A 13686-nucleotide genomic window follows, 5' to 3' on the forward strand; every position below is an offset into this window, starting at 1 on the left:
ACACTCCTCTGAGCAGGAAGCCTGATGCAGGACTGATTCCAGGACCCTGAGATCATGATCTGAGCTGAAGGCAGATGCTTCACCATTTGAGCCACCCAGGTGCCCCAACATGGAGCCTACTTTAAAAAAAGAGAAAGAGAACTTTAAAATTATGAAGCTTCAGGCCCCACAAAACTTGGATCTGCCCCCATGTGTGAGAATATGGCTCCTAGCATAGACCATCAATGCCTCCTCAAGTAGAATATGGATTAATGCCTTTCTCCCCATCCCAAATGCCTCATGGTCCAGAATTACTTCTGTACCCAAGTTCCACAGGTGGCTTTTAAGAACCTTTATAAAGTACCTTCCCCGTCCTCTGTCAGAAGTCAGAAAGGAGAGCCACCAGGCAAGCTTTCCCACCACAGAATCCACTCGCCCCAGAGACAGACCAAGGTGCCTCTGGGCAAAGCTCAGCGCTGCAGTGAGGAGGGGGTCCTGCTGGGGCCCCTGGGCCCAACCAGAGGGAAGCTGTGTCCACAGAGGATGGAAACATCAGGGCACCCCACTGCCTGTTATTCCTGCCTCATATCCTCTTCTATGTGGGACCCAGGCTACGTGGCATCCATCATGGGCAGGAGGAGACCACTGCCAAGGGTCCATGACCAAGACCAGCAGCTCCGGGCACAAGCAGAGCGGCAGGCGGTGAACTTCGTGGTGCAAGGTACACAGAGTCCTTTACCCTGCCTGCTGTGTCCATTTGCTTCTTGGGTTCTTAGCAGCTGCAGGGCTGAGTGACACCCAGCAGATTATCCTGATGATATTCCTGGGCTCGCTGGCAGTTAGGCCTGAAGCACCAGTGAAATAGCTCTTGGCGCTCAGCACGTGGTGGTCTTTATGATGTTTCCCTCAAGCACCACTATCCTGGCTCTACGAATAGGAAGCTGAGGCTTTAGGAGTTGATGTAGCCAGGACTAGGGCAGGGCTTAGTCCCTGGCCTCTTGGCCTCGGGCTCTCTGCTGTGCCCCACATGTCTGGCAGAGTAAGACCTGGCAGTAAGGCTGCCAGACCCAGCAGGCCCTTCTAGGTCATGCAGCCATCAGCAGCAGGCAGTGGAAGGAGTAATGGCACGTTGTCCACCCCTCATTGTGAAGACTTCTCCATAATCTCTAGCCACAGCACAGAGGTGAAGAGGGAGAGTATAATCACAGGCTCCACATTCCATGTACCACGAGCTGTTCCAGGAAGGCCCCAGGCAGCCCAGTGGTCAGGTGTCATCCTGTCAGTGACCCCATAGGTCATAGATTGGAAACTGAGGACCCAGGGCCCAGACATGAGGCCTGAAGGCAAGATTCCACCACATGCCCCCAGAGGGGTGTTCTGTGGCAGGAGGGCAGCCAGGGACCCTGGGAGATGTGGAGCAGGTGGCCTGCATCAGGGCAGGATGGAGATCATGTCCCCATAAATCCTGCAGAGAGTGGGACACAGCAGCACTACCTAGTTTGGACTCAGCCTCTGGGCATTGCTGGGACAACAGGAGGCTCAGCAGCAGCTGGCAGGACAATTGCTAGGATCTGGGTTCAGTATAGAGTCTTCCTGAGTCCAGTCTCCCGCTGTGACCACCTAGACAAGAGGACAGTGCCAGCCCTCCAAATCCTGAGATGGTGGGTTTTCACAGATGAGGCAGTTGTCAGGCCGTGGCCACGTATCTGTTCATGAGACATGTGCAAGGCATGCTCAAAGTGATGTTGAAGCTGTGGTAGAGCCCTTCCAGAGGGAACTGCACACAAGATACCTTCATGTGAGAAGCTGACTAGGAGTCTTGGCCATGAAATCCAGCTACCATGGATACGGCCTCCTGCACACATGTATCTCTGAGCAAGTGACTTGCCATCCATCAACTTAAAAACTTGTGTGAGCTGAACTAGGTGCCAGGGACAAGCAGTGGCCAGTGCCCGAAAGAAAGTTCTGCCTCTGACACATCAGCCAACATGATGTACCATGACACGCCCACCTCCCTGGGCCTCCCCGGCATGCACTCCCTCTCTCCCCCACACCCCCCTCCTTGTTTCTCCAGCCCTTTGCACTTTTCCCAACCTCCCACCCCAGCGCACATTCCCATCCCTATTGAGACTCTCCTCACCGCCAGCAGGTCTGCCTCAGAGGCCAGAATTCCGCATCCAGCATCACTGCTACACTCTTAGGAAAAGGATATCTTATCGTGGATACTTAGCCTCACAGTGGAGGAAGGCCAGTCCACAGACTAACAGCTTTCATTTCTTCGTTAACCTTGGGAACCACAGATAACTAAAGCAATTTCAAACCACCAATGAGACCTAACTTCAGTCCGTTCCCATGATCAAAGCCCTTTTTTTTTAAGATTTTTTATTTATTCATTCATGAGAGACACAGAGAGAGAGGCAGAGACAAGCAGAGGGAGAAGCAGGCTCCCTGCAGGGAGCCCGATGTGGGACTTGATCCCAGACCCCAGGATCACACCCTGAGCCAAAGGCAGATGCTCAACTGCTGAGCCACCCAGGCATCCCCCGAAACCCTTTATTAAGACACCTGCTGAGTGCCCGGTACTGGACTGGGCATGTCCCTACACTCTCCAGCACCTTGCAGAGCTGGATGATTAGATGTCTGACAGGTGTGATTTATCCTTCCAGAATCTAGGAGGATGTATTATGGCCCCAAGCTATCCACTGGGGAGCTGAGCAAAATGAAGTCAAAAGTCCACTGAGCTGGAAGGCTGAGTGCACATCCATGCCTGGTCACTCTTAGCTGGTGCGGTGGGTGGGATTCTAGATTCTGCACCCTGTGTGCATGCCCCAAGTGTTGGCAGAACCTGTGGATATGATATCATTACCATAGTTAGGTCAAGCCATGTGGCAAAAGGGGATTTGTAGTTAAAAGGGAGACTACCCAGGGCGGATGTGACCTAATCAGGCGGGCCCTTGAAAGAAGGTTTGGAGGTCAGAGATCCAGCGCAGCAGGTGCCCTTCAGCTGGCCATGAAGAAGCAAACTGCATGTGGGGCAGAGGGCCCATGGCAAGGACCTGAGGACAGCCTCCAGAAGCTGAGCGCAGCCTACAGCTAGCGTCAGCCGCAACACAGGAACCTCAGTCATGTCAGTGCGAGGAAATGAATCTTGCTAACAACCTGGGGTCACTTGGAAGTGAGTCTTCCCTAGTTGGGCTTCCAATTGAGGATAGTTGGGTCGCCCACAGATCTCAGGCTATGAGGCCCCGAGCAGAAGACCCAGCCACACGGGTTGGGTTCTTGCTCTGCAGAAACTATGAGATGGTAGATGGGTTGTTTTAACCTGTAGGGCATGGGGTCCTGTGTTCTACAACATAGAAAAGACAGCCTGCCTTGACTGACCATACCTGGCCATCCTACTAGCCAAATCCCTGCTGCAGGCCCCTGGACTTCACATCATTCGTGAAAATCAAACTTCTGTACCCACAGGCTCCGCCGCAGACCTCTGTAAGATGGCTATGATCCGCATCTTCAGGGCAGTGGCCACTTCCCCTACCCTGACAGCCAGGTCAGTGAGTGAGTGGCCAGCCTGCCCAGGCCTGACCCAGCATCTGGTCCTGCCGTTCTCGGGGCTTGGGTGGGAGTTGACACCATGGCAGGCCCATGTGCACACACCTCCCAGGAACAAAGAGACCCGCCACTTCCCATGTATGGATCTTGATTCTGACGAGCTCAGAACCCCAAGCGGTGGGGACCCCTGAGCCTGAGCTCCTCTCAGCACTCCCAGCAGAGCCCCTGCCTCCCAACTTGGGCTGGGCAAAGTGCCCAAGGGCCAACTCACCACAGCTGCAATAGCAACAGGCCATTCACCTAGAGGCCTCAGCTGGTGCAGAAATGCATCTCCTCAGCTGGTGCAGAAATGCATCTCCCCAGGTGTATGTGGGGAGGCCAGACCTCCCATGCAGCTGCCCACTCCGAGGTGGGCAGACCCCATAGACCCTCAGTCAGGACATAGAGACACCGTTCCTGCCCCCAGAGCCAGCGTACTGGTGCATCTCAAAGATGGGGCTCAGCCACGGCTGCCTCTGGGTCACAGTTCTCTCCAATTTCTGTCTCTGCCTCAGTTTCGGGGTATACCCCCTGGGGCATACACCCTGAGCATCCAGGTAGCTGGTGACATCCTGCCCAGCTCTGCAGCAATGCAAGGCCCTGGCACTGGTACAGGTGGCAGGGGGTGCATTCTCCTCCAGAAGTCCAGGACCCCTTGCTGGCAGCTAATCTGAAGTATCCCAGAGGAGTTAGTGTTTCAAAGCCCAGAAGGCCTGGCTTCCTCCCTGTTCCACACACGATCAGCCCATATTGGGGTGGTCTCCAGCAGGCCACAGTGGGCCTATCCCTGCAGGCGAACCCTCCTCAGGTGACAGCATCGGGCAGCTGATTCTCCAGCTTGTAACCCTGGGGGCGGGGAGAGGTCATGCACCTACGTCACCTGGGGAGGTGACTTGCCCTTCTGGACCCTTCTCCATCTGAGGTTACAGTTTCGTCTTGGCTTCGATACTGTTCTACCTTCTCAAGGCACGATGTCCTCGTTTATCTGAGGTCCTTCATCTTTCCTGGCACCTTCTCCATGGATTTCTTTTTGAAAGAAGTTCATTTTGACTTTTGAGCCTGTGTTCTTTTGGCAATTCCAGCAGTTTTGTACAGAAAAGCGCACTGGACAAAGGGCCTGCTGGAGACTGGGTGTCATCCTAGTAAAGGGGTAGGGAGAGGACTATCCCCAGGCACCGCCTATGCCTACTGCCTACCAGGGAGAAGCAGCCCAGGGAGAGTCCTTGGGGGGCAGGCATCTGAGCGTGCTTTCTGTAGGGTATATTTAGGAGGGGGCATGAGCAGCCTGTGCTACCTCATCACCTTGGCCAGAACCGAAAGCTGCATGGTTGTTCCATATCTGTGATATCATATGTCTAGAGAAGTCTGATCCATTTTGGGGTTTTGTGGGATTGATAAAGGAAGTTGGTACATGAGGACTTGGGATCTTCTTAGATGACAGAGTCCAGAGCTGAACACAAACAGTTCCTGCCCCGGGGGCTTTGGCAACCCAGCTGCCCCTCTTTCAGGCTTCACTGTCTTTGGGAAATGCTTTCCATAGCAAATAGGTTGTACTGTTTTAGAACTAAAGCAGTTTGGTGTGGAATACTGGGGCCTTTCCTACTCTGTGTTTAGTATACTTGCTCTGTTCTTCCCGGGGTAATAGGAGAAGTTTAGGATCAAGTTTAGAATCGGCCACCATGAGCCAAGTGTGAGGATCTATCTGCCTGAAGGAGCACAAAATGCATCACCAGAGGTTCATGGTTGTCCAAAGGGAACAAGTGCCCAGACAGCCTCATCCAGTGGCCCCAAGTACCCTCATGGGCTGGTGCCACAGGGCAGGCTCCCTCACTGCCCCTAGGCCTAGAGCAAAAAGGCAGGGAGCTTCCAGCAAGTCTTTGGCTGAACGGTCAGCACTCAGGGGCCATTGCTGCCAGGCGAGGCAGGCTCCCCTCTCAGTCTCTCAGAACGTGGGGCCTCTGTGAAAAGGCCTTTCTAGGTTCCAGAACATGTCAGAGTTAGAAAGAAGCTTCAGAGATGGTTGGCTCTAACCCATGAGTGTAGACAAGGGGAACCTGAGGCTCAGAGCCTTACATGTGTCCAAATCCATGCAGAGGTGGACTGGTGCTGGGCCTCCACCCGAGCTGCAGAGCTGCAGCTTCTGCTCATGCTGTGCCTCTGTCACCGAGAGAACCAGGAGAGCCTCCCAGTTTCCCTGCTCTGGACAGTGGCTGCCTCCTAAAGACCCTTACCTGCTCCTTTGCCCTTGGATACAGGGACAGCAGGGGAGATGTGGGGTGGTCTGTGGAAAATGACATCATCTGCTCACCACTAGGGCAGCCGTCTGACCTCTAACCACCTTGCAGTACAGCCAGGTCATGCTCATGACTGTGGAGCACTCAATCTCCCACCTCAGAAAAGAGCAGAGAAGGTGCTGGGGGCCCAGGGAAGGTAAGAGGCCCCACTCAGCCAAACAGTGAGGAACGGCCTGGATGAGCCTGGACACTGTGAGTGGGCAGGGCAGCCCCAGGCCTGCTCCTGAAGCCAGGAGGGAGTGGAATAGGAAGGATGCAGAGCCAGGCCAGGGGCGAGGTGCCGAGGCCTCTGCTGGAGCACCCCTCACAGGAGCATCAACGGAGGACAGCGCACTTGCCCAAAACAGCAGGTCTGATATTCGCACAGGGCGTCTCTGCTCCTCTTCTGTCTGTGCCCCAGTTCGAGGTCAGGGAATGTCGCAGTCAGCAGTGAGCACTCTGTGTGCTGTGTAAGTGACTAACAACTCAGGCCTATTCTTAGGTTGCTGCCACACTGGCGGCTCAGAATTCACAGCGTCATTTCAAGTGTGAAGACGGATTCTGCTAAATCTGAAAGAAGTTACAAGGGCCTCTTCTGAGTTTCTGCCCATTTGAAAACGAAGACCCCACCAGAGGCTGTGGAGTCAGTTGAAGACAGCGGGTGCCCGTGCCACCAGCCTGGTCTGGCTTCCAGAGCGCAGTACGGAGCAACTTCCAGGGCAACCAGGGCGTTCTGCAAATCCACTCTTAGCAGGGACAGGAGGAATGGGTTGGCGGGACCTCTGTGAAGCTCTGCAGCCAGGCCATGTGTCCCCTGAAAGTGGCAGAGCTCATCTCTGCTCTGCAGTTGGAAGAGCCACTCCCTCTCTGTAGCCTGGGCTTGCTGCCCAGGTGGCTGTTGCACAGGGAGCCTTACCACACCTCTCCTGGGCAGCCCTGAGCCCACAGCTCTGCCACACAGGGAAGTCTGCCTGCCACCTCTTCCCTTATGCACTGTGCCTACAAAATGACAAGGATCAGACCTGGTCTCTGACCTCGAAGGCCCAGTCCCAGAGACAAGTCACACAGAGGGCAGAGCACACAGGTCCCTCCCTGATGTCTAGCATCCTTCCTGTGGGTCACCTGCACCATACCTCACCTCCCTGAGTGTACAGAGCAAGCCACCTTCCTCTGCCCTGAGAGAGGGGCTGGCACCAGGTCCATGGCCACAGTCCATGGCAGCCGTCATCTGCCCATAACCACAAAAATCAACCCAGATCCCACCTTGGACAGAACACATGAAGTCTGGTGTGGGCCGGCCAATCCAACTACAGCCATGTTCTGTGCAGCCAACATGGAGCTACTGGGGTGTCCCCCCATGCACCATTCCCTCCTTGTGCACACATTTGCACCTGCTAGCCCCTGTTACTGGAGCCTAAGCCCTCCAGAGACCCCTGACCCTTGGCACCTTGTCCTCACACCTCTTCCCACAACTGGCCTCATCTACCACAGCCATCCTCCAGGGTTACCTGAAGAGTCTTAGATGAAGGGTCACCCATTGGAGGGCCTATGATGGAATCCATGGGGCTCAGCCCCTAGGCCCAAAGCTGGAGAGGGGAAAGGAAGGTCTCAGGGGCAGCATTGCTTAGGTAGGGGCTGCAGGAAGGTACCCAGATAGTAGGTGGCCTCCCTGCCAGGACCCACGAGCAGCCACTTTCTAAGATCGGTGGCCTCAACTCTGGGAAGAAGTTTATGTCCAGACCTGGCTGGGGGTTCAGGTGCCCCCTATGATGGGAGCCAAAGGCAGGGGCAAGGGGAGCTGGGGTCACTTCTAACCTGTGCTTCCCTCTTCTCATGAGACTATCCTGGTGACAGTCAGGTGACCCCAGGCACCAGGGATCCTCTTGGATCTTCTCACTCCCCACCAAGGCACACCCTCTAGAGCACCCTATGCCACAACCTTCTATGGCACCCCATGTGTCCCCATTGTTGTGCAAAGCATGGAACCCAGATACCACATCTCAGGGTGACTACCTCCGCCACTGTGTCTTCCAGGCTGGTCGCCCAAATTCATGATGAGCTGCTATTTGAGGTGGAAGATTCACAGATTCCAGAGTTTGCAGGTGAGCCTGGGTGGCACAAAACGGCTTTTATTTCACGGAGGGCTAATGCGGCTCCCCTGTGTCTGGCTGGTGCCTGCCTCTTGCAGGAATTCAAGGCCACTTCCCTGCCCCATAGTGAGTGGACATGCCCTATCCTGGCCAGCAGCCCTCAGGGACATCAAATGCTCCATTGTGGGGTCTGCCTCAGTATCAGGGCTCCTAGATGATGGGGACTCCCATTCTGGACTTGCTGGCCTTATGGCCCTCGGTCCTAGAGTGAGGACTCCATCCTACAGAGGGGATTCCAACCTATATGGGGTTGCCATCCTACAAAGAAGACCCCATTCTAGAGAGAGGACCCCACTCTACAGAGGGGACTCCGTCCTACAGAGAGGACCCCATCCTACAGAAGGGACGCCATACTACAATAGGGACTCTAACCTATAGAGAGACTCCATCCTAAATGAGGATTTCATCCTTAGTGGGATTGCCATCCTATAGAGAGGACTCTATCCTACAGAGGCAATTCCATCCTTGGGTGGAGTGGTTCCCTTCACAGCAGGTATTTGTCCAGTAGAGTGAGGGGCAGCGAGGTCCTGCCTTCTGCCCTTTAGAAGCACCTGGACACCCCTGAAGCTCCCCAGCATGACCATGGCCCCTCTGCAGGGCTCCTGGTCCACACATCAGGCCAGAGGGGCTGGGGGCCATGCAGCCCTTCCAGTGACCCTACAACCCTACACCACAGCCTCTGCACCAGATTTCTGGCCTTCTGCTGCTGCTCTCTGCACAGCACAGAGAAGGAAACGAGACCGTGTTGCTCAGGTGTATGGCCCTAGGGTAGCTGTGTCCCACTCTAGGCACCTGGAGACCCATTCCCCAGGGCATTGGCTAGCTCACTCTGAAACCAGAGAGGGGAGAACAAGGCAGCACCCACCCGTTCATGGCATCTGTCACAATCTTTGTATTGAGCATTGCAGATAACTTAATAGGATAGAATAAAATATTTATTGATCAAAGGGCAAAAGAGTTCAGAGCAAAGTCTGAGAAACATGGAACCAGCTGACCCCTCCCCTACCCAGGCTGCCCTTTTCTTAGGGCTCAAGAACAACTGTCCCATGGTGACTGAGGCCACATAGCAGGATCAACCCACTGGTACCACAGAGCTCCCCTTCCGGGCTTTACCCTGACATGCGAGTCCCCAAATATATGAGGACTGTGGTGGGGAGCGTGGGTCCTCCTGCCCCGGCTGCTCCAGCCAGGGTGGCCCTGTGCTCCCTCCTTTTCCCAGCCCCAGAACCTCTGGACAGAGCTGGAAGCCCTAGCATGGCGCCCACCCCCAGCCCCACCTGACCAAGGCCCCGCTGGCAGCAGAGAAACTTGCTCCCCGGGAACCATGGTTGGTGCAGTTAAGGTGCCTTCAGGCCTGTGCTAAGGATGTGGCCAGTGGGAGATGGAAACAGCTCCAGAGTAATGTGGGGGCTGCACACCCAGCAATGCAGCTGATCCTGTGGACTCGAAAGATAACTCGGGAGCAGGGAGACCAGGGCAGGGCATTCCTGTGGCCCCACCTCTGCCCAGGTGGCTCAGGCCTATGCCTCTCCCTCCTTTATCTTTGTTCCAGCTCTTGTCAGGGGCACCATGGAGTCCCTGCAATACGTGCGGGCCTTGGGGCTACAGCTGCAGGTGAGAGAGGAAGGGGCTTCTCCAAGTTGGCCACTCCCAGCTAGAGCCACCCAGAAGGGGGAGGAGAGTCCATCTCCCAAGGGGCAGGAAAGTGGGGATGCAGGGCATGGCTCCAGACTGCCTACAGCCCTGGAGCCCCCAGACTGCTGCCCTCCCCTACCTGCCCTAGGGACCCTGCAGGCCCCGCAGGCCCTGCAGTCCCCACCCCACCTGTAGTCCCGCAGGTGGCAGGCAGCGTCCATCCTCCCTGTCAAGAGAGAGCTGTTGAGCCTGGGCCAGGGGCCTTGGCAAGGTCCTGCTCAGGGCTAGGGTCCCTGGGAGGGCTCTCCAGGTCCCCTTCTGACCCCTTTTTGGATCAGAACCTGCTGACCCCCTAGGGAGCAGGGCCCTGAGGTGGCAAGCACAGGTCAGGCACTCTGCCTGTCCCAGCCCCGGCAGGCCTGCTCCCTGGCGCAGAGGCCCTGGCAGGTCAGGTGTGGTGCTCAGCCAAGGTTGAGGTATTATGACTCGGGGCAGATGTGGGGTGAGCCCGTCTGCCTGTCACTGCCAGAGCATGTGTGCATCCATCCATGGCAGTGTGCTGTGGGCAAGGTGGCTGTCTGGGCATTGTGGGCACAAGTCCGCCTGCAGGTGGGCCGGGGAGGGCCAGGAAGGGCTAGCTAGGGCCTGGGACTCACCTGGGCTGCTGCCCACAGGTGCCCCTGAAGGTGAGCCTGAGTGCCGGCCCCTCGTGGGGACACCTGGTGCCGCTGCAGAAGGTCCTAGGCCCTTGGCCCAGTCCACCTCTCACTGAGTCTCCAAGCAACCACCCAGCCACCGCCAGCCCCCTTGTCAGCACCTACCCCCGGTGGTGCTCGCATTTTTCGCCTTCATTTTGTCTGTAGCCCCAGGCAACAGTGGGAGGAAGAGAACTGGTTTCCACCAGCCCATTGTGTGGCCTTCCCCAAGGTCAGCACTGGGAGCTTTGTACTTACTGGCTCCCCACCTCCCCACCTCCCCACCTCCCCACCACACCCCCGCCAAAGCAGGACGTAGAGAGGGCCACATCCACCCCCTGGCTTGTCCCTTGCAGTAAAAGCCTTATTCAAAGCCAGCCGAGTTTCTGTCCAAATGAATTCTTCCCGCGGTAGGAGATGCCACATCCATGGCTCTCTGATCCACTCAACCAGAGCCAGGACGGAGCGCCTGAAACAGGAGTGGCCCGACCTGGCCCAGAGCAGGCGCTCCCAGCCCTGCCACCCTGGAGACTGCGGTGGGTTCCTCCAGTGGGTGAGTTCCTTCGTGGGTGCCCAAGGAGCTGCCAGCAGCCTGGAGGCCCTCCCCACTGGCTCCCTGAGCTTCTGAGGTCCTGCCCCTTCGTCCCAGCCTCCCCACCCCCATGGCAGCGGTGAGCTTCAGAGAGCACACAGCAGGGCAGGCATTGGGTCTGTGCTCACAGCCGAAGCCTCCCAAGGCCAGGGGTGCCTGTGTGCCGGTGTTTGCATCTTCATTGGGGCCCCCCTGCCTGTGCACTAGCCTCCTGGCCAGCCAGCGACCAGTCCCTGGAAGCCAGCCAGCCCCCCTGACTCTCCTCTCAAAGTGGTTCTCTCAGAACCCCAGTGCCAAGAGCCCAGACCATGCACCTCGACAACGTCACAGCCCACTGTGAGGGCCACCATGGTCCCTACTTGCACCGTGGGGAAACAGAGGCACAGAAAGCTCACAGCACTGTACAAGCCCACTTGGGTAGTAAGTGCACCAGGTGGGACTGCACCTCCGTTCTGCTGCCTCCCTGTTCCCACCCCTGCCAAGAGGGTCCTGTCCAGGCCATCCTGGCACCCCCAGGGTCTCCCCTCCCTCTTGCTTCCCTGTCTGGGTGCTAGGTGCACCCTCCAAGTGGGATACCAACAGGTGCCCAGATGCAGCCCTGGGTCCACACATGCCAGAGGCGCCCACCCATGTCCACAGTGATGGTTCTACTCATCACCGCCTTTGCTGAGCCTGCTTTTCTGGGTGATGTTGGCAGTCAGTTTACCGTGCTCAGGCCAACTTTTCTCATGGCTTTAAGATATTGTCATTGTTTTCATGAGGTGTACAAGGATCTGACCTTATACTGGCCAGGCCTGACCACGGTATAATAGAACATTCCAGAATCTGGAGCGCTGGTGGAGAACTGCTGCTGGGCCAGCTGCAGGTGTGTGTTGTGTCCTGTCCCTATGTGCATAGCCTGTCTTCATGCTGTCACCTCAGGCTGGGCTTCACACAGTGTCTCACTCGAAAGAAATGATTGGCCTCAGGCTGATGTCTGAATACACCTTGTGCCCCCCAGGCCAGGGAGGGTCAGAGCGTGCTGCCCCCCCCCCCCAAAAGCTGGTTCCTCAGGCTTCCAGACCGCAGACACTGGTTTCAACTTAGCGAATTCTGGAGCCTGCCCAAAGCCCTCCCTGCGGCAGGGGGGCCAATCCTGGAAAGGGACAGGAGGAGCCGAGGCCATTCCTCCCATGAAAGGAAGGCCCTCTGCAGTGAGCTGTCCAGGGCTGGACGTAGGCACCTCACTGTCCCCAAGCTGCCCCTTCACCCGACTCCTCAGACTGGACCCATGTCCTCCTCCCCCCTTACAGACACCAGGAAGGAGGTAGGACTGATGCCATTGTGGGGCCCCACACTTCACCCTACCCCTCAGAGGTGCCAAGTGGACAGGTGGGGCCCCAGCCTGCGGTGGGGCCCCAGCCAGAGCAGCCAGCATGAGGACAGCAGCCTCAGCGACACAGGTCACCCCAGCACCTGCCCCAGCCCCCAAAGAATCCAGCATCTCCAGGAAAGCTGCTCTTCCTGGCCAAGTTCCAGGAGGGGGGCGCTTCAAGAAAGTACAGGAGCCCAGTTCTGTCAACTCTGGTTTTATTGAAAAACAGCAGCACTGGGGGCCGTGCAGGTAGAAGGGCCACAGCACCCCCACCCTCCCGCTGCTCACACCCCACAGGATGCCTGGGACCCCACCCAACCCCTGGCCCTGCAGCCCATCTCCCTCGCCCCTGCGGGGCCCTTTCCAGGGCTGTTTCGGCACATCCTAGGGTCTCAGGACCATTGCCATGGTTGTGGGTTCATAAACAGTGAGCCACAGAAGTGACACCGGCCACCAATCTGGGCTCTGCTCGCCCGGAGACAGCATCCACAGCAGCCGTGGTCAAACAGCCTAACCAAGGAGACTCTGCCTCTGAGCATCCACCCCTGCCGTCCTCCTACACACCCAGAGACCCAGGCGGAGGCTCCCTGGGTCTCACAGCCCCGTCCCCCAGACAGAGGAGGTGGCCTTATGTTCGAGGTCTTCTGGGGCCGGGGGCAGGCCTGGGATGAGGCCGCCCACAAGGACCCTGCATCTTGGCATGGGGCTTAGGGCCCGCCTCTCCGGGCTGGAGCAGGAGGTCTTCGGCCACCAGGTTCCCCCCTGTCACCACGCACTTACATGTGTGTGCACACAGGCACAGGTGTGTGTGTGCACGTGCATGTGTGTGTGTACACATGTGCATGGGCAGCGTACACACATAGACACACATACATACACGTGTGTGCACACACATAGGCAGGCACACACACAAACACACCCCTTCCTCAAAATGGCTAATTATTGCTGTTAAAAGAAAAATGCATCCAACAATGGCAGGTTGGGGCTCCTCCTCCTCCTCCCCAGGCCCTGGGCTGCCCCACTCACACCACCGTTGGACACACATCATCGGCACCAGAGAGCAAGCATTCCAGGACCTGCCCCGCAGCCAGCCCAGAACACAAGCCCCAAAAGCCTCAGCTGCAGGACCACCAGCACGGGAGTGCAGGCCGAGGCCAAGACAGACTCACAGAAGCAGCTTCACACACAGACCAGTGCCACCCACCTGGCTGGGGAGGGGCGGTGGGCCTCCCCTCAGGCTCAGAGGCCACCGTCCAGCCAGTCCCTGGACACTGACAGGAGGGTAGCTGCCTGGATGCTGCTCGGCCCTGGCCCCGGCTCAGCAAGGGCCAAGGCTCAAGGCCACATATGCCAGCCACCGCCAGGGCAGGCAGGGGCAGGCAGGGGCCAGCATTCACCTACCAGCATGACTCCTTGGGGC

At 57.2% G+C, this 13686-nt stretch overlaps 1 protein-coding gene across 4 annotated transcripts in view; it reads left to right on the top strand.

Annotated features, from left to right (window-relative positions):
• The window catches only part of POLN (DNA polymerase nu), a 155680-nt gene extending 145003 nt beyond the window's left edge, over window positions 1-10677 (top strand). For 2 of the 4 annotated variants that reach the window (XM_072804178.1, XM_072804188.1), the window contains 5 exons: window positions 590-700; window positions 3448-3526; window positions 7875-7942; window positions 9543-9604; window positions 10300-10677. In XM_072804178.1, the coding sequence (XP_072660279.1) occupies window positions 590-700; window positions 3448-3526; window positions 7875-7942; window positions 9543-9604; window positions 10300-10488 (509 nt within the window). In that variant the 3' untranslated portion in view covers window positions 10489-10677. The remainder of the gene's footprint in view (window positions 1-589; window positions 701-3447; window positions 3527-7874; window positions 7943-9542; window positions 9605-10299) is intronic. The other 2 variants (XM_072804171.1, XM_072804196.1) reach the window with 2 other exon arrangements.
• Window positions 10678-13686: the final 3009 nt, after the last annotated feature.

The sequence above is a fragment of the Canis lupus genome, chromosome 2 (assembly GCF_048164855.1).
Source record: "Canis lupus baileyi chromosome 2, mCanLup2.hap1, whole genome shotgun sequence".
NCBI classification, from domain to species: domain Eukaryota; kingdom Metazoa; phylum Chordata; class Mammalia; order Carnivora; family Canidae; genus Canis; species Canis lupus.